The sequence below is a fragment of the Didymosphaeria variabile genome (genome assembly GCF_027946475.1).
Source record: "Didymosphaeria variabile strain IMI 356815 chromosome Unknown scaffold_8, whole genome shotgun sequence".
Taxonomy (NCBI): domain Eukaryota; kingdom Fungi; phylum Ascomycota; class Dothideomycetes; order Pleosporales; family Didymosphaeriaceae; genus Didymosphaeria; species Didymosphaeria variabile.
This window is the reverse complement of record NW_026611627.1, coordinates 507957-529051: the sequence shown is the minus strand read 5'-3', so window position 1 is coordinate 529051 and position 21095 is coordinate 507957. Positions and strand designations below refer to the sequence as shown.

Sequence of the window (21095 nt, the reverse complement as noted above, 5' to 3'; positions counted from 1 at the left end):
TGATCACGTGAGCACGCGCATTACAAGGTTCAGGATCGCGTTTCCCAAAAGATCTTCTCCTATTACTAGCGAAGCGAGAGCGCGAACCCGACACCTTCCGCTGCTTCCTCACCTTGCACCACCCAAACAATGGCTCCTTCATTCAACTTTGGTGAGGCTATGGCCGCACCATTCGAATTTGGGGGGTCGAGTTTTGCTGATTTCGAGTTCTCGACGTTTACTCCCGCCAAGGCTGCCGATAAAACCGCAGCTACAGACACAGGAGTTGATTGCTTGTCGACAAGATCATATGCATCGCCTGGAGAACTTGCTTCGTCATCATTCTACCCATCTTCTCTGGCTGCCGTTAAGACCGTTTTGAATCATGGTGTGCTAACCCTGCCTTCGAGCGCATCACAAGCGCCTGTAATTGAAGCCGAGACCAAACCGAGTGCAAAGCAGGCGGCCGTTTCTGCAAAGACCTACACCAAAGCCCAAATTGATCAGTGGATCACCTCCGAATTCCACATTCGTTACGTCGACGTAGACGGGTACATACGCAAATCCATAGATAATTATACCTCCTTCAGGCTCGAATTAGAGAGCCGCCGTCCAGAATACACGGAGACCATTGGAAATGCGGTGGCTGGGTAAGCAGTCGGTTCGATATTGAGACCGGTACCGACAGTTTGCTAATACAAGCAAGTATTGAGAAGAGTATTTCTGGATACCGAGATAAGTTCCACACTGCGCAAGCGATAGCTGCAAACTTGACCTGGACTACAAGCCGCAATCAGGAAGACAATCGCCGGATGATCATCAACGGCCTTTCTCTTAAATATGCGGGAACTTCCTTGGAATATATTGAAGCCGTGGCGAGGAAGTAAGTGCCGTGTTCTTTTAGTCAACGAGATATCCTTGTGTCTCATTCACACGCGAAGTACTGACTGTGTGATTGTGTACCCACTGTTCACCTTCACCTCTCACTCTCACTCCTGCATTACTCAACCGGCTTAGCAAGAAAATCTTATTTATTTTATACTTAACTGGCTGCTTATTCCACCGACAGCTCTAGAATCTCCTTTCACCTCTTTCCACATCGCCCTCCTGTACGTTTTTCTGGCTGAATACACACTATACTTACTACCAAGCAGTGTAGAAGTAGAACACGCGAGACTACGGCGAAAAGAGAACCGTCAGCTACAGCGCACGCGTCGACGTCAGGAAGTCTGCCAAAAGGAAGACGAACGCCTTCAATTAGAAAGGAGCGCGCAAGATTCTGATCACGATCTCGTCCTGGGAGAACTGCAGAGTGAGGACGGGATGGCTAAAAAGAAGAGCCAACGGCCAAGTGCGTGGTTTCCGAAACCTTGGCCCACTTTCGATCCGAGTCTGACGGACGCGAGCTTCAATCGTGCAACTCAGGATGGTCCTAGAGGTAGTGACGCATGGGTGCAATGGCACTATTGTACGAACGCATTCGAATCCGACGGTACTTTCAAGGGCTGGAACTCGTTGAAACGACACTTGGTCAGTCTCAGCGATGACCAGATCAGCTCTATGGCTATCTCGCAGACGGTGAAGAACCTGCGTCTTAATCTAGACTCCGCACCATACTCATTGCCTATGTTGGACAGTGATGGCAAGCCCATGGAAGGGGAGATCCAGAAAATTTTCCTTAAGAGGCCGGTGCCATTATCTACTGCGACCGGGCCCAATTCCGTCGTCGCGCATGCCCGGTCAGAAACACACGGCGCTCCCGAGACAACAACACCGAGTCCGCCTCTGGCTGAACGTTCTGACTTGCTTCAACGCCAGCTTGGCCAGATGCGATTGGACGTTCATACAGACCAACGCGAAAGCTCTCTCATGAGTATAACCGTTCCTCTCCTGACTCACTCTGCACGCCGGATTCTGCAGATAGTTCTGATGCACCAGAAGAAGACTCGTTGAACGCTGGCGCAATGGTTGACCTCGACGCAATGGACGTCCTATTGACCGATGATAGCTTCACCGACGGTAGTGGCACCGACCACCAGGCTGAAATCCGACATGCACCACTTGCAGATGAGGGTATCTTCAGGAGCAGGTCGACTATAAGCCTTATTCCCCAGTTCGGTCTCATGGGAACGCATGATCAAAACATCGATAATGCGAGTTCGAAACTGTTTCTGAACACCAACGTTCCTTTCTCCGCATTCGTATGCGGCGTTCAGGGCAGCGGCAAGTCTCATACCACGTCTTGCATTCTGGAGAATTGTCTCATTCCTTCAAAGAATCTTGGTGTACTCCAAGAGCCGTTGTCCGCTCTTGTGTTCAGTTACGGTCTCTTCACCGGCGATGGCGCTGGATTCAGCATCAGCGAAGCTGCATTCCTCGGGGCACCTATTCCGCGACTGGGCAATGCGCACGTCAAGAAAATCCACGTCCTCGTTTGCGACACTAACCTGCGGAGGATTCGAAAGCTTTATGAGCGTCTTCCCAATGTCACGGTTAGCGCTTTCAAACTCAACCCTAGGAACCTCGACATTGGTATGTACCCAGCCACCTTTTAGCTTTAACATTACTAAAACTTCTGCAGACTTGATGCTCACCCTAATGAATGTGTCTGAATCAGACAGAATGCCACTCTACATGGGTGCGATCCTGCAGATCATCCGCGAGATGGCCACAACGAGCGATAGATTCGACTACAGGGTGTTCAAAGAACGCGTGCGGGGACAGAGGTTTTCGCCCGACCAAGAAAACATGTTGAAGATTCGTTTGGACCTGCTGGAGTCGTTCCTCGACTTGCAAGGAACTAATCGCGACGATATGCTCTTCAAGCCAGGCGAGATCACCATTATGGATATGAGCTGCCCCTTCGTGGACGTGAATACTGCGTGTATCATGTTCAGGTGCGGCTTGCAGCGATATTTGCAGTCTCGGGCTTCCGGCAAGTTGGTGGTGTTGGACGAGGCTCATAAGGTACGATTCTGCCCACATCATTCTCACTCGCTTCTTTCGTCTCTAACACTGCTTTCAGTACATGCTCGACGTTCCTGGTGCCAAAGGCCTGAACCAAGCCTTGGTGGATACCATCCGCATGCAACGCCACACCGGAACACGCGTGGTCGTCTCTACTCAAGAGCCGACTCTGTTGACCGACCTGATCGCTCTGTGTTCCGTCGCTGTGATCCACCGTTTCTCATCTCCGGAGTGGTTCACCGCAATCAAGAGGCACATTCGTATCCCAGAGGCAGACCGCGAAGCGCTTATGGAGCGCATCGAGGGCTTATCCACGGGCACCGCAATCGTTTACTCCCCGAATTCCATTCTTGGCTATGTCGATGGCAGTATCAAGAAGGGAACTGGAACGATGACGAAAGTGAAGATGAGGAAGCGGATTACCGCTGATGGTGGGCAATCGGTCCTGGCCGTGTAGGAAAGATTGGTGGCGAGATTTCGTCGGAAGTTTGGATGTGGTAATTGCGCGGATTGGTCATGAATTCGATAGAGGTCTGGCGTTTGGGCCTTGTGGGTGTTGGAGTAAAGCTTCTCTTCTCACTGTGTTGGTGTTGCGAATTGTCCCTTCACGGAATCCAAGGTACCGCGGCCTCTCGCGTGCTTACCCTCGCGACAGCTGGAGAATAATATCGGCGTTAATATTGAGAGGGCAATACAATAGTCAATCAACACCTGAAGCAGGTGTACTCTCTACTCTACCAAGTGTCATCAAATACTACATATTCACACATGTCATAGCCCTTTGTAATACGCACACACACAACAAGCAACTCCAACCAACCACCGCCTTTTTCAGGCGCCTAACCCGACAGAGCGCGCGCATATCCTCGCTCCAGGCCAGGAAATATACCCACCACGACCCTACAATAACATCGTCCCCAAAGCAGCCAACGCAAGAAACGCCCCAACCTGCCCCATCTCCCCACCCGTATACCACTGCCCATACAACCCACCCGAGAACCCCACAACCGCCATCCTCAACCCAACTCTCCTCGAGTTCGACCGCCACAGCGCCGCTGCAGCGAGAAGATCGAAGGCGCCGAAAACTTGTTTGAGCTACACTTCATGAGCATCATACTGACGGGGGCTAGTGATAGGGATGGGGATGAAAAACCTGTAGATACGAGAGGTTCAGAAACCAGTATGCGCGGTGAGACCGCGGAGTCATTTCTTCTATCTGCGACACGCGTATGCAATTAGCGTAGTCTTCAAGCCTTGCAGGTGTAGTGTGATATGGAGTACTTGTGCAGCGAGGCCGGGGGTGAAGCGGTCCGTGAAGTGGGCTTGTCCGGCTAGGGTGTAGAGGACGGCGATTGCAATGGCAATGAGGTGGCCGGCTGTTCTGCGGGCGGTGGCCATGGTGGAAGATGTTACTTCTGGTTTTGTGCGTGGTACAATGAGATATTTACATCTTATCGGAGACTTTCGTGATGTCTCCGCCTGCGGCTTTCAGACTTCGTTGTGGGGGCTAGTGCTGACGGCGTGTCGTTGGGTTGTCGTGCTTACGCAGATCTGTAGGCCGCATAGAAAACTTGATAGTATAATGAGCACTTAGTCTTGTATATCTTTAGTACCTATTCTATAACCTTTACCCTATTGATTATTTATGTCCATTCTCCTATACACGCTAGGGTGCATAGTATTACGCCTCTTATCAATGTCCGCTTGGATCTGTGCTGCTGATGTCTTGCCGTTCATGTGATTCAGGATTTGCGCCTTCCATTCTTCGTCTAGCGCCTGACCCCGGTACAGGAGAACAGGCGCAGGCTGAAATTTGGGGAAAGGGTCGTCCTCCAGCTTCATACGTTCAATGTCCAAAAGGCCGCAAGGCTCTTGGATACCCAGAGAAGCCCTCATCTTCCGCCCTCGGTCCTGGCGTCTTTCTAATGATGCTAACATACTCCGCCTATTTCGTTGCTTCATCTTGGCTCGCAAGGTATCTTTTCTGGGCTCTGAATTCAGCACCTGCTCCATCGTATAGCCAGCTTCAGCGGCACAGAGAGCACAGATGTGGCTATATGTCCACCACCAATACTCATCGCCTTCGATTCTCGGTTGTCTGCCATATTTATCGTGGGCCGATACATCATATTGTGCCGGCAGGGTATCGGGGATCTCTTCCAGGGTATCCGGATCATTTCTCGCACCGTACCAGGGAGACATGATACCTAAGGCACAGGTACAGAGTCAGTGTGAGTCAAAACAGGGGTAGAGTGATACCTCATGACTCTTCCGCAAGCGAGAGACAGACAAATCTTTGCTTGCAGGAAGGCGCATTCACTTGGCACTCAGGCGTCCACTTACTTTGGCATTTCTCGCACACGGAATAACACCCTCGCATCTTCAACCCGCCATAATAAAAGCCTGTCTTCACTCCGCAGGGAATGCATGTACGTCGACTAGCAAGCGCCTGACCAACCATCTGCCCACCGCACCGCATGCTCGACGTGAAGAAGTCGAGTTTCCGGAAGCGTAGACAAGTGTAGCAAGGTATTTCTGCTAGTCTTTCATCTTGGGACACATGCCATAGGTACATACGTTGACCGTATCTCTGAGCATGCTGGGACCAGGCACCTCTTTTGACGTTGGGCTCGACCGACCATCCTCGCTCAATGCGACGTTCGGTCTCCCAGAACAACAAGCGATCGCGACAGTTGCGCCGTAGACGAGATATGTCTGACTTGGAAAGTATGGAGTCTGTGACGTACTTCGTGGTCGAAATGAAGGAGAGGATGTCGTCCCAGTCGACGAAGTGGAGGATGTTATGAATGAGTTCCGGTGGCAGTGATAGCAATTCCATGATTATAAGTCGCACGCGCAATGGCGCGAAAGCTTCGAGTAGACCGGCCGAACCAGAGACGCAATGCGCGGGCCAATCGTACAGTACTCGATCAGAAGTTTGAGTACTGCACTGGGAAATCAAAGAGTACCAAAACTCTTAAGGAAGCACTGTACTTATAGAAGTACATCCCAGCGATCAAGTTAGGCGGCAGTGTGGAGCCTGAAAGTGGCGCCTTGTTGACTAAGCACGCGCTACTTCCTTCACAGATGGACTGCGCCCTTTTTGGACGGTCGTACGGGCGGTACGTCAGAACATGAAGTTGATAACTTTGAATTGAAATATATACAAGAGAATTGTGACAGGATCGAAGCGACAGACAGGGACGCCGACGGACTTTTACAACACTCATGCTTCAACACATGCTTTTCTTCGCACTCTGCATGAGTGTCAGCTCTGTAGGCAGTACGGAACACTGGGTATCAAGTTTACCTTGCATCTCTGTAGCCGCTAACACACTGGGTCGGGTCTGTTCATTCCGCTCTGTCGCACTGCTGCCCAGAAAGCAACAACATCGATTCTTTGACTCATGCGGCGTAGACCCAGTGTGCCACGGCGTCGACCGTCCCTTCCACCTCCCGATCCCATGAGAAAAGCGCATTTAAGCACCTACTTCAATGCCAGGATCTTCTTGGCTGCATGTTCACCAACAGTGACGATGTATGATGTCGGGTTGGTGGTGATGTGGCTGCGCAAAATCAGTACACATGGCAGACTGGAGGAATGAAAGAATAGCTTACCCTGGGAAGATGGAGGCATCGACAACGTGGATGTTGGTGGTGCCGTACACTTGCAGGTTCGTGTCCACGACGGCAGTTCCACCCTTGAGGCCGCTGTCAGTGCCGACCTTGGCAGTACCGATCCAGTGGTTTGCACGGCGAACAGAAGGGGTCTTAGGAAGGCTGGCGACGTAGTCCTCAATCGAGACACCGGGTGCAGGAACCTCCCAGGTAATTGATGGCAACTTAGCAATGGCCTTCTGCATGCTCTTCAAACTGGCAATCACAGCGTCGGTATCGGCCTGCTGCGCAAGGTAAGGAGGCTTGCTGACAGTCATACTGAGCGCACCGTTGATGGTAGCAACACCACGCGAGGTCGAACCACGGCCGAGATAGTTGGAGATGGTCATGGAGTAGTTGTCACCTGTCTTGGGACCCTCAACGCGAGCAGTCCACTGGAACTGGCGGTCATTGCCATCGGTACCCTTGATGACCTCCCAAGCAAGAGGACCGATGTTGGGTGCGGACTGAGCAAGGATACCAGCGCGGCTTTCGAGGTACATCTTCTTGTCGTTAGCGATAGGGTCAGTCCAGGCTTGGTAGAAGTCGTAGAAAGAGACGTTATTGTGCTGGACAACAAGATCGGTGTTGACGTGATCGTTCAAGTTCTGGCCAACTGGGAGGTTGATCCATTGAGACGAGTTGATGAACGAAGGACCATCCTGTACACTGTTCTTGACAACGTTGAGCTGGTCAGTTGGGCCAATACCACTGCGGAAGAGAAGCTTCGAGGACCCGAAGGTACCAGCAGACAGAATGACGCGCCCGCCAGTGTTAAGCTTCACGGTGCCGCAGTATCCACTCTCGAGTTCGACACCGGTTGCCGTACCAGCAGTACGGACAACACGCCTGACAGTGGTGTTGGTGAGTAGCTTGAAGTTGGTCCTCTGGGTAGCGGTCACAAGGTAGGTACCAAGAGGACCTTGCCTCTGACCGCCCTCGTACATGAAGGGCGAATGAGAAAAGGTACGGTTCTTCTGGTCGGGGACGTCGTTGGCAGTAACCTGCTTCCAGCCATCCGCAGTGAAGGCAGTGGCAAGCACGTTGAAGCCTTCCTGCTTGTAGCGCTTGCCGTCTGTAGACGGAGTATCGGTACCCGGAATACGCTTGAATACAGCATCAACAGAAGATTTGATGTCGGCCGACTTCCAACCAGAGGGGAAGTTGGTGTCCCAATCGATTGCAACAGGCTTCCACCAAAGAGCAGCGTTGATGGCGGTTCCTCCACCAAGAACGCATCCGGCCATCTGGTCAGTGTCTGTGCATGCAATGCCGGCAGAGTCGACCCAGATCTGGTTGCAGAGACCCGGAACGTCAAAGCGTGTCAGCTGGTAGTCCTTGAGCCAGTCAGGCTTCATAGTTCCGCCAAAGCGGGCTAACGATGGTGGGCCCTTCTCAATGAGTAGAACCTTCTTGCCAGCCTCAGAAAGCTTGTCGGCAACCGGGATACCACCAGCACCGGCTCCAACAACGATGTAGTCGTAGGCTTCCGTAGGGGCAGGCTGACCAGCGCAGCTTGTGGGGGTGGCAGGGGCCGAGGAAGTAGGAGAGGCGGTGGCAGTAGGGGTGGCAGTGGGAGTACCGCCTCCATCTCCAAGCTTGACCCAGTCGGAGTAACTAGCGTTTCTGGCAGGCGCAACTGGAATACCAAAGATGCTTTGTCCATTGTTGTGCTGGACCCACGGCTTCGAAGGAAGGTCCTTGTGCTGAGCCCATCCAATGACCTGGGTCTCATCGGGGATTTGCGAGCCAGTTGCACCATTTTGGTCCCAGACCCAGCACCACTGGCATCGGTAGATCAACTCGAAGCTGTCGGTGCTGACAGTGTGCGAGATCTGTGTAATTGTGGCGTTGCCGGTGTAGTCATCGGGAGCGACGTATCCACTGCGACACTTCAGCAAATGATTTGGTAAAAGACCGGGTATAGCACTCACCCTGCCCAAACAAATTGCGTCTTCACGTTTGTGCCATCAGGCGAGGCTACAAGCAGAAGCGAATTGGCCATGCCACCTGCGTGACTGATACCACTCCATCCTTTTCCGCTTGGTGTAGATCCTTTCTGTAACCAGTCAGAAACAATATCGTAATCCATACGATCTCAAGCACTCACAATGTAACCAATGTACTCAGCGTTGCCTGATCCAGTCGCTGGCAGAGCGAAACCCCACTCAAGCCCGCCAGTTGTCTCGCTGGTGGAGATAGTCTGACGCTCGAAAGTGATTCCAGTGCCAGCATGAGTGAATGAGTCCTGGGCCAAGGCCAATGGGGCAGCTATACTTGTAAGTCACTGTTCAGTTTGCTATCGGGTAGCTTGTGGACCTACAAAGAGCGGACAGCAGCGAAGCTGCCTTGAAAGCGGTAAAGCCCTTCATTTTGAGTTACAAGCACCGCAAAGCGATACACACTGGATGGGTCACCGAGAGGGAAGGAGAGCAGTCAACGGCCACTGGCCCGACCCATGCTGTCCCAACTCCCATGTTATATACATTTTGCTTTTACCCCGGACGTGAGAAAGCGCCTTCGGTGTGGAGTGCATCTCACGGGCCACGAAGGGGCGTGACAGCCCTCGCGGAGGCTCGCTGCACCTCTCCAGGAACCAGGATCGCCGCCATCACATACCCTTGCCAGGCTATTCCAAAGTAAAGGACTGGCTGAGAAAAGTCAGGCTTGCTATTCGCTGGGACATCACATGGCACTCCAGATGGGGGGGTTAAGAAACATGCAATCTGCGCTAGAATAGACGAGGAACGAAATAGATTGAGGTTGATTGATGAAGGACGGGACACAGGCCTAGTTGCCGGCAGGCCTGGGGGCTTGGAGTCGCTTGCGTGCCCCTGGATGGCTTAGCGCTGGGCGCCCCAGCCGGCAGCGGTGATCCGCCGCGAACGGTGGTAGGCGGAACTACTCTCCACACTCTAAGACCACAACACCTCAAATCCTCCTGGAATCTCTCATGAGATTCGCCAACAGCGTGCCCAGCGTGCCCAGCTGTCGCACTCGTTGTCAAGCTTCTGGACTCATTCCAGGGTCCGCATGTCCCGCGTGGCGTGGCCTTCAGATGAAAAGTCTCCCCTTGTCAATAGCAGACTTCTTCCGCTTTTAAACGCTGAGGATTGAAACATCGGCTCCCGCCAATGGGCGGCAATTGATTATATTGATATTGGCGGACAATGCCAAATCTCGAATCCTGCCAGTGATCTTGGTAATTTCATCTTCTCTCTTACAAGCAATCTTCCGGAACAGTTCCCTCTACCCACCGGCATTTTGCGTCCAGATCCCCTCTGGCAGCTCGGTTCAAGCACTTGCTTCCTCATCAGGGCGAAACTCACGGACTTCATGCAGTTTTGAGATACCGATGCTTCCAGTACATGTTGGTGCGGTTACTTTGCACGTGCTCCCGCGAACCCATTGTCTGGTCCACTGAACTCATTAGCAAAGCTCTCATCCGTCTGGCTGATCCATGAGCAGCAGAGAGAAGTACATATTTGAGTGGGGCTTTTAAACGCCCTATCGCTCCGTCCCCAAACTGGACGATGAGATTCGTGATCAACTGTGGCTGCAAGTGTGTTGTTGAACAGGAATGGCACGTCGATGGCATTTCCGACATTACCGTAACGCCCAACATGAGGTATTGGATCACCACGTGCACTTCCATCGCTAGTGCTACCGTGCACACCATCTTCACACAGCTTTATATGAACGGAGTGGCGCAAGGGCACACGTAGGGCATCCGAGTCCCTGTGTGAGAGGTGTTCCAACCCCTGCACTCCTTTCGGTCACTGACTGTGAATTGTAGACCTACGACAGGTACGCGCCTTCATGACGCTAGTTCGGCCTGAATTGATCCATGGACGCACGCCAATCACGGAAGTCACCTCCAACGACGTTGTTTGCAATGGCGGGCGCGTACCCTGGCGAAGCCCACGATAGACTCCGGCATGCGATTAGCGCAAATCTTTTGGCTTCCCCAAGACGTAATCAATGTGTGTAAACGCCTATATAGGATGTCGCCACGGTGGAGCTCGCTAAGTCAAGACACGTGAAAGCTGGTGACAAACCCACCGCGGAATGGCACACCTTCTGGACAGTACGTTCGGCAGCGATCCCGTTGATCCTATCGACCTAGGCCATCTCGGCCCTGTGATGGCCTCCTCGCAAACATCGACGATGCTTTGACGAGGAAGCTGACCGGCCTTGGGCTGTAAATTCCATGAAGTTTAATAGTAATTTGTCTAATCGAAAACAGGGTCCAAGGTATACGAAGACGGTATGACCCCATGGCGAAGCAATAAAGGTAAGGTGGACTTCACTCTACCATCGTGCATATCAAGCAGCCATTGTGTGCATCTAGTTTCGTCCATGATATTTCAGCTGTCTTGGTTCTCGCACATCTTTTACACCTGTACCGGTATGTCTTGAGAGCTGAGATCATCGCATTGCACGGCGCTGCAGACTATCCTGGTGCTCAGCTATATATGAATTGTGCTCAGCCGAATGGGTTTGAAAGAGGAAGCGCAAGCCCACCGACTGTTAGCTTCCCAGAAGCCTATAAGTGATCAGATGCTGGCATCAAGCTCCAGCTGTATCGGCCCAAGCCAACTCCATACTCGCTTCCGACCGTTCACTGCTGATAAAGAATGTTTTGGGGAATCGTAACAATTCGAGATGTTTCTGGTAGTCCCGAAACACAGGTTGTTTGTTTTTGAAACATCCTCAAGTCTGAACGAGTCTCAGCCATGTTTGCGGTGCTGGGTAATTTCCACATCTTCTAGCCTTCCTTGACGCTTGAAAAAGGCATTTATCCCATGTAAATGAATGCTCCATCTTTCATGCCCCACAACGAAGTATAGTCACGTGCAAATCGCCGCGCCGCACCTGTGCATCATCTGCAGGGAACGAACGACTTCAACGGCGGTTCCTTAGCTCCCGCCACCGGACTCCACATTACACCTCCACACTACACTCTACGCTCCGATCTACAACATTGTACTCTCGCTGCCCTTTACCCGAACCAGATTACGCTTGCGCCGCAATCTCAGTGAACGCTTCTTCGAAATGCATGACGAACGTGAGTCTCCGATCCCGATCCCAATCCCAATCCCCACGTTGCGCTTGCCCGCAAGGTGCACGCTGCGCAGAGCCGCCTCGCTCCCTCTGTGACGCACTTCCAGCGCGCATTCACAGCCGTATGGGGGCCTTGAATTGGTGTTCTATTGTTGTATGCGGCGTCGGCGTCGCGTCTATCTCGCAATGCGCGCAGTAGACCGCGCACTCCCCCACCATGAACACCCACCCAGCTCCCCAACCTCCACATACATATGGCCCTCTGTACATAACATACTAACAACCTCCAGACCCGCACCCCTCCTCCCAAGTCCCCTCACCGTATCCCCTTCCTCGCCCTCCCAACCGCAACCCTGCTCCCCTACACCTACAAGCAACTCCTCCACGCTGCCCCAAGCATCCTCTCCTCAAACGCTACCTCCGACCCCACAAACCCACAATCGCAATCTCAGCCCCAACAACCACCCGCCTACGTCGTCTCTAGCTCCGGTACAACAGCCACGCCAGATCAGATCCTCAGCTCATGCCTCGCGTTGCAATCGCATCTGCAGAGTCTCGAGAACGAGGCTAGGAGTACGTTAAGGGCGTGGGAGGATAAGCGGAAGGCGGAAGAATTGGCGGAGAAGAGGAGAGTTGCGCCGGGGTGGTTGGACGGGGACGTGAAGTTGTTGAGACCGGAGAATGTTGGTGGTGGGGATACAGAGATGGGTGAGGCAAGCGCGCAAGCACACGGGCAGGCACCGTTAGGGACACAGCAGCGGACACGCGTAGGCATCAACGCGTTGCTTGAGCGGCGAGATGGCGTGCCCGATCCTAGTGAAGGAGAGGAATTAGACAGAGCGTTTGGAGGTATGGACCTGAAGTAATTGTCTTGTGCAGTTGCTCGGGCACGGTTTCACATCACGGCATAGTCACTTGTTCAACTGGCGGCAACCATGAAAAATTAATCTACGAGTCCGAGAACCTAGCTCTCTGCCGAACCTCTGGTGCAACTAACGCTCCAATCGAAAGGCACGCCTCCGTGCGATACCAAGCCAATATATCGATAACAAAACGCTGTCTGGTACTCTCCACCCCAACAACCACATCGATTACAAACATATGAGAGATAATAGAAGGGGAATCACGAAATGCAAAGTAATTAGGCTCGTGCTACAAGCCAGCTGAAGCCAACTCCAACGACGCCCTGATCACGCTCAACGACGGCCGTGCGAGCGGTTGCCCATGGTGCTCTGCAGCGATTCGACTTCGGACTCTAGGTTCTTGATCATGGCGTGGCTGGCCTCGAGATCCTTGTTGAGGCGGTCGCGCTCCGAGATGAGCTTCTGCTCCCACTGCCTGAACCGCTGCTCCTCGACCTTGACCTGCTCGGTGAAGCGCTTGCGGAGCGCCTCTTCCTCTTCCTTGAACTTGGGGTTGTCGAGCTTCCGCGGGCGCGCCTCGCCGAACTTGCGTGTCTCCATCTGCTGTGCACGGTAGGCCTCGTAGTGATTCTCTTCGGTCGTGTGGATCAGGTCGAGCATGTGGGTTCGGATAAGGATAGCGCGGAGCTTCTTGAAATCGCAGTGCTCCTCATTCTCAACCTCGGCAACACCCCAGGCATACTGGCGGCCCTTGACGGTGCGGCCATCGTTGGTCTGAACATCCTTCTCAGAACCGATGACGGAGAAGGGCATAGCGTTGATCAAGCCCTGAGCGTGTGCCATGGCGGCCTGGTCGTCGTCCTCAAGCTGGGGCTGGTAGAACTTGATGCCTTGTGCTTCAAGTACGGCGCGCACCTTTTGCGATTAGCACATGTGTAACTGTGTGTAGCGTGCAACGTACCCTAGTCTTGAACTTGGCCAGATCAGACGGGCTCAAGGTGTCCGCCTTAGCGACCACAGGGATTAGGTTGACACGTGTGCAAAGCTTCTTCATCACTTCGATGTCGAGGGGCTTCAGGGTGTGGCCAGTGGGACGAATGAAGTACAGGCAGGCGTGCACGCGGAGATCGATCTTATCGCTGCGCTTCGGCTGCTGCTCTTGCAACATGAACGACTCGTGTTGGTCGTCAAGGAACTCGATGATGGGTTGCCACGAGTCGCGGTTGTTGACATAGTCGCCGAAGCCGGGGGTGTCGATGACGGTCAAGCGAACTGTCACTGTCAGTATACAGCAACGCTCGCAGAACATTGTAGCACGTACCCTTGAAGAATTTCTCCTCAAGCTCTGCCTTTGTGATCTCAATCTCGACCGTCTTATCCATCTGCTTCATGTGGCGGCGCTTGTGGTCGGCATAATTCTTGATGGTGGTGGAGAAGAGCGTATTGATGAAGGTCGTCTTTCCGAGGCCAGACTCTCCAGCAACCTGTGCCTGTCAGAACATTTCCTCACTTCTATATTCGTGATACTGCGCATACCATGATCGTGAAGTTAGCACCGCGCTTCGCGACAATCTTGTGCCTGCCTCATGTTAGATACGTGGGACGGCTGTCTGATTGTTGAGAATATACCTCTGGTTGGGCAGCTGCAATATAGGTCAGTATGAGGTTTCTAGAGCTGTATTCCTGTGTGTACGTACGTTGGCAATGCCAATTGGGGACGCTGAGTCGGCCATTGTGTTGTTATGCGTGCGTCTGCTGTGTCAAGAGGGCGTCTGGTGCGGCGTATTAGCGGAGGCACCCCCGTGCAGCTGGGATGTGCAAGCTTACAATATAAAGGTGCACCTCGAAAATTGGTTCCTGAACTCGTGCAGCTGCGGGCGCGGGGTGAGGCAAGCTGACCTGTTTCGGAGGATGGGTGGTGCGGTGTGGAGTGCGTGGTGTCGCTGCTGGATAATTTGGGCGTCCCCTTTCCTGCACGCCCTCTCTCGGCAAGCGCTGGCCCCGAACGGGGAAGGCGCGCTAGTGAACCGCGCCGGGGGATTTCACTAGCGGTCCGAGCTCCTTCTCAAAAAAAAGTTCAAGACCATTACATCCCCGCCCCCGCCGCCATGCGATAGCGACGAAGCGCCACTATTTCTTTGCACAATGAAGACTGACTTTCAGGTGAGCATCGTGCGCCATTTTAGTGAGTCTTGGCTAACCATTGCGACAGTTCTCCAACCTGTTGGGCACCGTCTACAGCAGAGGTAATCTTGTATTCACACCCGATGGCACGTGCCTGCTCTCGCCTGTAGGCAATCACGTCAGTGTTTTTGATCTAGTCAAGTCAGTCTTGTGGGAATGGAGAATGGATAAGTGGCTAATTGACCAACAGTTCGAGATCATACACGCTTCCCTTCGCGCATCGCAAAAACATTGCCCGCCTCGCACTCAATCCGAGAGGGAACCTCCTCCTCACAGTAGACCTCGATGGTCATGCGATTCTCACAAACGTCCCTCGCCGAATAGTCCTTTACCACTTTTCTCTCCGCGGCGAAGTAAATACGCTGGTCTTTGCTCCAGACGGTAGACACTTTGCAGTTGGGTTAGGAAGGAATATCGAAATATGGAGGACACCGTCGACTCCGGACGTCGCAGACGGAGACCTTGAATTCGCTCCCTTCGTTCGACACCGGATATTCTCAGGGCACCACGATACAGTGACTACAATCGAATGGTCTAGAGACTCGCGCTTTCTACTCAGTGCAGCGAAAGATATAACTACGCGAATATGGAGCATGGAGGCCGAAGAAGGTTTCAGACCTACTACGCTTTCGGCGCATAAACAGGCTGTTGTGGGCGCTTGGTTCAGTGCCGATCAAGAAACGATATACACAGTTAGCAAGGACGGCGCGCTTTTCGTTTGGAAGTACATGTTGCGATACGACGCTCCAGAGGGTGCGGATGAGGAAGACGACAATAATTTGGCATGGGGTATCGCAGAGCGCTTCTACTTTCACCAGAACAACGCCCACGTTACTTGCGCCAGCTTCCACCCGGAGACGAAACTGCTGGTAACTGGCTTTTCGCATGGCCTTTTCTTCATCCACGAGCTCCCTACATTTAGCGAGATACAGAACCTTAGGTATGTGTACACAACGTTGCATATCTATCCATTCTTGCTAACATCATATCAGCATTTCGCAAAATGACATAGATTACATCGCGATAAACAAGACCGGCGAATGGCTCGCATTTGGCGCTTCAAAGTTGGGACAACTATTGGTGTGGGAGTGGCAGTCGGAGTCGTACATTCTGAAGCAACAAGCGCACCACGACGTGATGAACACGATCGCTTACTCACCAGAGGGCCAACGCATCATCACTGCCGCCGACGATGGAAAGATCAAAGTTTGGGACGTCAATTCAGGATTCTGTGTGGTAACTTTCACAGAGCACATTGGTGCGGTCACAGCCTGCGAATTCGCGAAGAGAGGGAATGTTTTATTCACTACAAGTCTGGATGGGTCGGTAAGAGCATGGGATCTGATAAGGTACCGGAACTTCCGAACATTTACGGCACCCTCGAAAATCCAGTTCACATCGTTAGCGGTCGACCCGAGTGGCGAAGTCGTGTGCGCAGGATCCCTTGATTCGTTCGATATTCACATTTGGTCTGTCCAGACTGGGCAGTTGTTAGACCGGCTAGCTGGTCACGAAGGTCCTGTGATGTCACTAGCATTCTCACCAGACGGAAGCACACTTGTCAGCGGTAGCTGGGACAGGACCGTCCGTTTGTGGAACATTTTCGCGCGATCACAAACGAGCGAGCCCTTACAGCTTATGGCCGATGTAACTTGTCTCGCCGTTCGGCCAGACAACAAACAACTTGCGGTCACTACCTTAGATGGTCAACTGACCTTCTGGTCAATATCAGAAGCCTCCCAGCAGTCCGGTGTTGATGCTCGACGGGACGTCTCTGGTGGTCGCAGAATGACTGATCGACGGACTGCCGCAAACGTTGCTGGAACCAAAGCTTTCGATACCGTGAGATACAGTGCTGACGGAACATGCGTACTTGCTGGTGGCAAGAGCAAGTACATCTGCCTATACGACGTACAGTCTGGTGTACTCATCAAAAAATTCACCGTTTCAGTCAATCTCTCGCTTGATGGTACGCAGGAGTTCTTGAACAGCAAGCTGCTCACTGAAGCTGGACCCCAGGGTTTATTGGATGAGCAAGGTGAGGAGTCGGATCTAGAGAACAGACGTGACCCTACGCTTCCTGGTGCCCAGCGCGGAGCGGGCGCAAGAAGAACGCGAGCAGCAGTTCGTGTACCAGCTGTAGCATTCTCACCGACCGGTCGAGCCTTCTGTGCCGCTTCTACGGAAGGTCTGCTCATCTACTCGCTGGACACGACTTTCCAATTCGATCCTTTCGATCTCGACATTACTGTCACGCCCGGAACGACTCTGTCGACCCTTGCCCAAAAGGAGTATCTGAAAGCACTTGTCATGGCCTTCCGCCTCAACGAGCGCAATCTCATCCGCCGCGTTTTCGAAGCGACACCGACTACAGACATAGCCCTTGTCGTCAAGGATTTGCCGAGAGTTTATCTTGGACGGCTGGTCCGCTTCGTGGCGTTGCAGGCCGATGAGTCGCCACATCTCGAATTCAACTTAATGTGGATTGAGGCTCTTCTGAGCAAGCACGGCCGATGGATGAAGGAGAATCGAGTGGGCATGGAAGCAGAGTTGCGAAGTGTAGAGAAGGCGGTGCGGCGGATACAATCGGAGTTGGCTCGCTTGGCGGATGAGAACATCTACCGCATCGAGTATTTGCTTGCGCAACCTATTGAAAAGAAAGGGGATTTGCTGCAATTGGACTTCAGCGTGAAAGACGGGGCGGATGGTGTAGACGAAGTCATGGAGGACGGCTCAGATGACGACGAAGGCGGCTGGATGGGCTTCGACTGAGATACCAGATACCATAATACCCTAGATCAACACGACGCTCACGGTGAGCGAAAAGTAACCAGCACGCTCCGCGGAGTGCATTTCCACCATGTTTAAAGCCAGGATGATCGGCAATACAGGCACGCAGGGGTTTAGCGCTCTTGTCCATTACTTCTTTCATCCCCCTGCCGCTTTCAATAACAACGAGAACCAGCCTCCTCGCCCAGCTCCGCATGACGACTGATGTCTGTTGGCTGTCATGTTGATTTAACGGCAACCTTGACTCTGACACGGCACTTCTACGATGCCATGTTTCTCTTCTTACACCTTGGCGAAAAGTTTGCGCATGTCTGCGGCAGTTGCACCCGACATCTCATCGGCTGCACAGACATCTGATCGGATGAGAGCCGAACGGCCTGCCACATGAGGCATATCGCATTCTGGAATCGTCAGTGCTAAGCTTCGCGGCGCAGATCAAGCAGTGTTTGTGCCATGGACCGCTGCTTAGCCTGTTTTAGTGCTAGCGGGCGCTAGCGAGCCCTACTGCGAAACGCGAAGCAACGCCTTCGAAACCCTCCCTGCGGCACTACACATGCCAAAACCGGCACTACGCGCGGGAACAGCGACTACTTCTAGATGTCAAAGTGTCAAACAGTGCATGGCGTGATGTCCGTCATTTGCGGCTTGGCAGGGAGGCGCACAGAAACACGAAGCATGAGGCTCGGCGGCAACGTGCCTCACTACATGGGTGTTTAGGCCTTAGAAACACACGCATTGGTGTTTATTCCCGTGTTTGTCAGGCGATTCGGACCGCCCGTTCTTACACACCCCTACTTTGAACACCATCTGAGGCAGGAAGTGGATTCTGCAGGCACCTACAACCCCCACTCCATTGTCTAGTGGCATCGTGGAGTGGGCCCGGCTGGGACATTGAAGTGTGAAAGGAGCAAGTATGCGTGGTTTAGCGCCCGAGGCCCACACAAGCTAGACTTCGACAGACCACTCAGGCTACAATATAAGATACCTGGCGGTCTGTTGTGGAAGAACCATCCACTGATCATCATTCACTTCTTGGGATACTGGAGATCCATTCTTTCTAGTCTTTCTTTATTCTTTTGCCTATTCGATTCGATTCGTCGCGCTGTGCGCTTTAACATTTAACTCAGTATGCGTTACCAGACCTCTATCCTGGCGCTTGCCGCTGTCTTCTCTTCCGTTCAGGCTCATGGAACCATCGAGTCGGCCATTGGCGAGTCTGGTGAGAGCAAGGGATTCAAGGTCGACGACAGTCTTGCTCGCAACTGCACAGGCATCAGCCCTTGTCAGCAAGATACGACCATCATCAGGGACAGCGAGATCCAGCAAAACATTGTGAACTCTTGCGGCCGAACAGAGATTGACGGTAACATCGATGTCGGAGGTGAAACCGAGAAGGCTATCGCAGCCAACGCGGTGACCACAGTCCAGCAGGGTTCACAGCTTGCTGTCACCATCCACCAGGTCAACGCCGATGGCGCGGGCCCTTACGAATGCGACCTTGACGAGACCAGCAACGCAGCAACCAACTTCGTCAAGCTCCAGGTTTCCAACAACGTTCCAGGCGCAAACGGCCTCTCGCAGGCTGAAGCCCAAGATTTCACCATCAACGTGCAGATGCCTGAAAACTTCAACTGCGTCGGTGCTTCTACGGGAGATATCTGCACTGTTCGATGCCGCAACACTGCCGTCGCCGGTCCTTTTGGCGGTTGCTTCCCTGTCCAGCAGACTGACGGCACGGGCCGTGAAAACAATGCTACGGCTGATTGTAAGTTTCAACCATCTCTCAGCATTCCATGAGTACAATGACTCATCTGCCCCAGCCATCACCACTGCTCAGACCCTAGATGGCATCAATAAGCAGATTGCCCAGAACAAGAAGGATCTTCCTGCAGCAATAGCAGCTATCGCAGCGGCTGGCGCAGTGGGAGGAAACGCGGATGCTAGCCGTGTTTCCGGTGCGTTGCTTTCCCTCGATACGTCTTACTCATGAGGCTTTGCTAACTATTCATCAGCTCTTGTACCTGCGGCGAGCCAAACTGCTGCAGCAGGCGGCAACTCTGGAAACACCGCAACGGGTAACACTGGTAACGCAAACACAGGCAATGCAAACTCGGGTAATGCCGCAACGGGTAATACTGGTGCCCAGAATGGGCAGAACACAAACGCGAACGGCAAAGGCAACAAGAATAATGGCAATGCTGCCAACGCCAACGCAGGTAATAACGCGAACGCAGCCACTGGAAATACTGCGGCGAATGGTCAAACTGCAGCGAATGGTCAAACTGCAGCGAATGGTCAGAACGGTGGCGCTGCTCAGCAACAGCAGGGAAACAACAGGGGTGGCCGCAACAGGAATAACAAGCGTGACAACAAGCGTGAAAAGAGCCGCAAGTTTCTCGCTCGCTTCATCAACCCAAACGCCATGGCTTAGCTTCCAGTGCACATCGATCAATTCTCCGTTTGGAATTGAGTTCATGATGAGACGGTCTGGTCGAGTTACAAAACTGAATGCTGGTGTGAGAAATCCACGGTAGCTGTGCTACAGTGATCGAAACTGTCAAATAGAAGCTGCACAGGCCTGTTGTGCATAGGGTAGAGGCTGGGACTGCATCATGAGCTTATTTGTATTGTATATATCACTCTTGTTTTTGCTTGTCGATATGTAGGATTGGAATAGAGATTGACTTCAAAGAAGATCCATCTGCGGAGTGTGATGTGGAAACTGCTTTTCTCGGACGAAGGGAGAGCGTGATCTCGGTGCTGCGGCTATGAAGAGAGGATGAAACTGTGTGGGAGGTTTCAACTATATGTCAGCCCATCTCGGGTGGTGACTTCTGATACTAGATGAGAGTGAGCATGATCCGGCCACGCATAAGGCCCACTTGCACTACTGTATGTCTCCACCACGCTGCTTGCTTGGGTGAACGCGTCACTACCCAAACACCATGCTTTCGCCATCAAAGGACCGACACTCTGTTTGAGACTTCTGGAATGAAGCCCTGCAGCTCATTGCTTCTCGTCATTGCGAAGTCAATGGATGCGTTTATTGTCCACCGTGAGCGCTCCATATCAAAACATTTGAGTAGTCTTCCAAAGTGATCATAAATGCATGGAAATCCTCGCGCATATGACGCCGCTTGCATCAAACCTTGCGAGTATTTTGCATGTGAAATTCGGAAGGTGTGCAATCATGCTATTTATCGTTTTGCAAGAAAATAGTAGCGGGTTTTTCGTGTTCCGCCGTGAGGATTCTACTAAGGATTTACAAGCTTGGTATGAGTTATTAAGAAGGGTCTATGATCTACCTTTCAATTACGAAGATGGGTTTCGTTGTAAGTTTTCTGCGAAGAAACACAGAAGTCTGCTATGGAACTCAGTGCAATGTCTCTTTCGAATGCCATCTTGATAAGTCTAACATCTGCGCTGGAAGATTGAAGGAGGGTTACAAGTTAGACATGTTTACAAAGGAGTGACCTCCAAGCAATTTTACTCAGATGATGCTCAAAACGTCAAGAAAGTACGGCATGTTTCTGGAAAGCACCGTGATCCCTGGAGGTTGGCAAGCGCGCTAGCTACTCTTGGTCTACGCTA

General features: G+C 52.5%; 7 protein-coding genes across 7 annotated transcripts; 4 read left to right on the top strand and 3 right to left on the bottom strand.

Moving 5' to 3' along the window:
• Window positions 1-129: 129 nt before the first annotated feature.
• N0V89_010405 (uncharacterized protein) lies at window positions 130-3403 on the top strand (the record flags this gene model as incomplete). The annotated part of the gene is made up of 7 exons (XM_056219149.1): window positions 130-530; window positions 638-862; window positions 1134-1852; window positions 1900-2511; window positions 2561-2850; window positions 2902-2946; window positions 3005-3403. The coding sequence occupies 7 exons, from the start codon at window positions 130-132 to the stop codon at window positions 3401-3403; spliced, it is 2691 nt and encodes an 896-aa protein (XP_056066276.1).
• A 1175-nt stretch (window positions 3404-4578) lies between these two features.
• On the bottom strand, window positions 4579-5785 carry N0V89_010404 (uncharacterized protein; the record flags this gene model as incomplete). Its single annotated transcript, XM_056219148.1, has 2 exons — window positions 4579-5153; window positions 5524-5785. 2 exons carry the CDS (start codon window positions 5783-5785, stop codon window positions 4579-4581), a joined length of 837 nt encoding a protein of 278 aa, XP_056066275.1.
• Window positions 5786-6433: 648 nt separating this feature from the next.
• N0V89_010403 (uncharacterized protein) lies at window positions 6434-8975 on the bottom strand (the record flags this gene model as incomplete). Its single annotated transcript, XM_056219147.1, has 5 exons — window positions 6434-6512; window positions 6565-8487; window positions 8538-8662; window positions 8714-8874; window positions 8927-8975. The coding sequence occupies 5 exons, from the start codon at window positions 8973-8975 to the stop codon at window positions 6434-6436; spliced, it is 2337 nt and encodes a 778-aa protein (XP_056066274.1).
• Window positions 8976-11853: 2878 nt separating this feature from the next.
• N0V89_010402 (uncharacterized protein) lies at window positions 11854-12533 on the top strand (the record flags this gene model as incomplete). Its single annotated transcript, XM_056219146.1, has 2 exons — window positions 11854-11862; window positions 11958-12533. The coding sequence occupies 2 exons, from the start codon at window positions 11854-11856 to the stop codon at window positions 12531-12533; spliced, it is 585 nt and encodes a 194-aa protein (XP_056066273.1).
• Window positions 12534-12863: 330 nt separating this feature from the next.
• Window positions 12864-14263, bottom strand: spn4 (Septin spn4; the record flags this gene model as incomplete). The annotated part of the gene is made up of 6 exons (XM_056219145.1): window positions 12864-13445; window positions 13492-13802; window positions 13852-14014; window positions 14067-14109; window positions 14160-14173; window positions 14228-14263. 6 exons carry the CDS (start codon window positions 14261-14263, stop codon window positions 12864-12866), a joined length of 1149 nt encoding a protein of 382 aa, XP_056066272.1.
• Window positions 14264-14675: 412 nt separating this feature from the next.
• On the top strand, window positions 14676-17486 carry PWP2 (U3 snoRNP protein; the record flags this gene model as incomplete). Its single annotated transcript, XM_056219144.1, has 4 exons — window positions 14676-14693; window positions 14743-14855; window positions 14905-15654; window positions 15707-17486. The coding sequence occupies 4 exons, from the start codon at window positions 14676-14678 to the stop codon at window positions 17484-17486; spliced, it is 2661 nt and encodes an 886-aa protein (XP_056066271.1).
• A 1146-nt stretch (window positions 17487-18632) lies between these two features.
• Window positions 18633-19935, top strand: N0V89_010399 (uncharacterized protein; the record flags this gene model as incomplete). The annotated part of the gene is made up of 3 exons (XM_056219143.1): window positions 18633-19269; window positions 19325-19459; window positions 19517-19935. 3 exons carry the CDS (start codon window positions 18633-18635, stop codon window positions 19933-19935), a joined length of 1191 nt encoding a protein of 396 aa, XP_056066270.1.
• Window positions 19936-21095: the final 1160 nt, after the last annotated feature.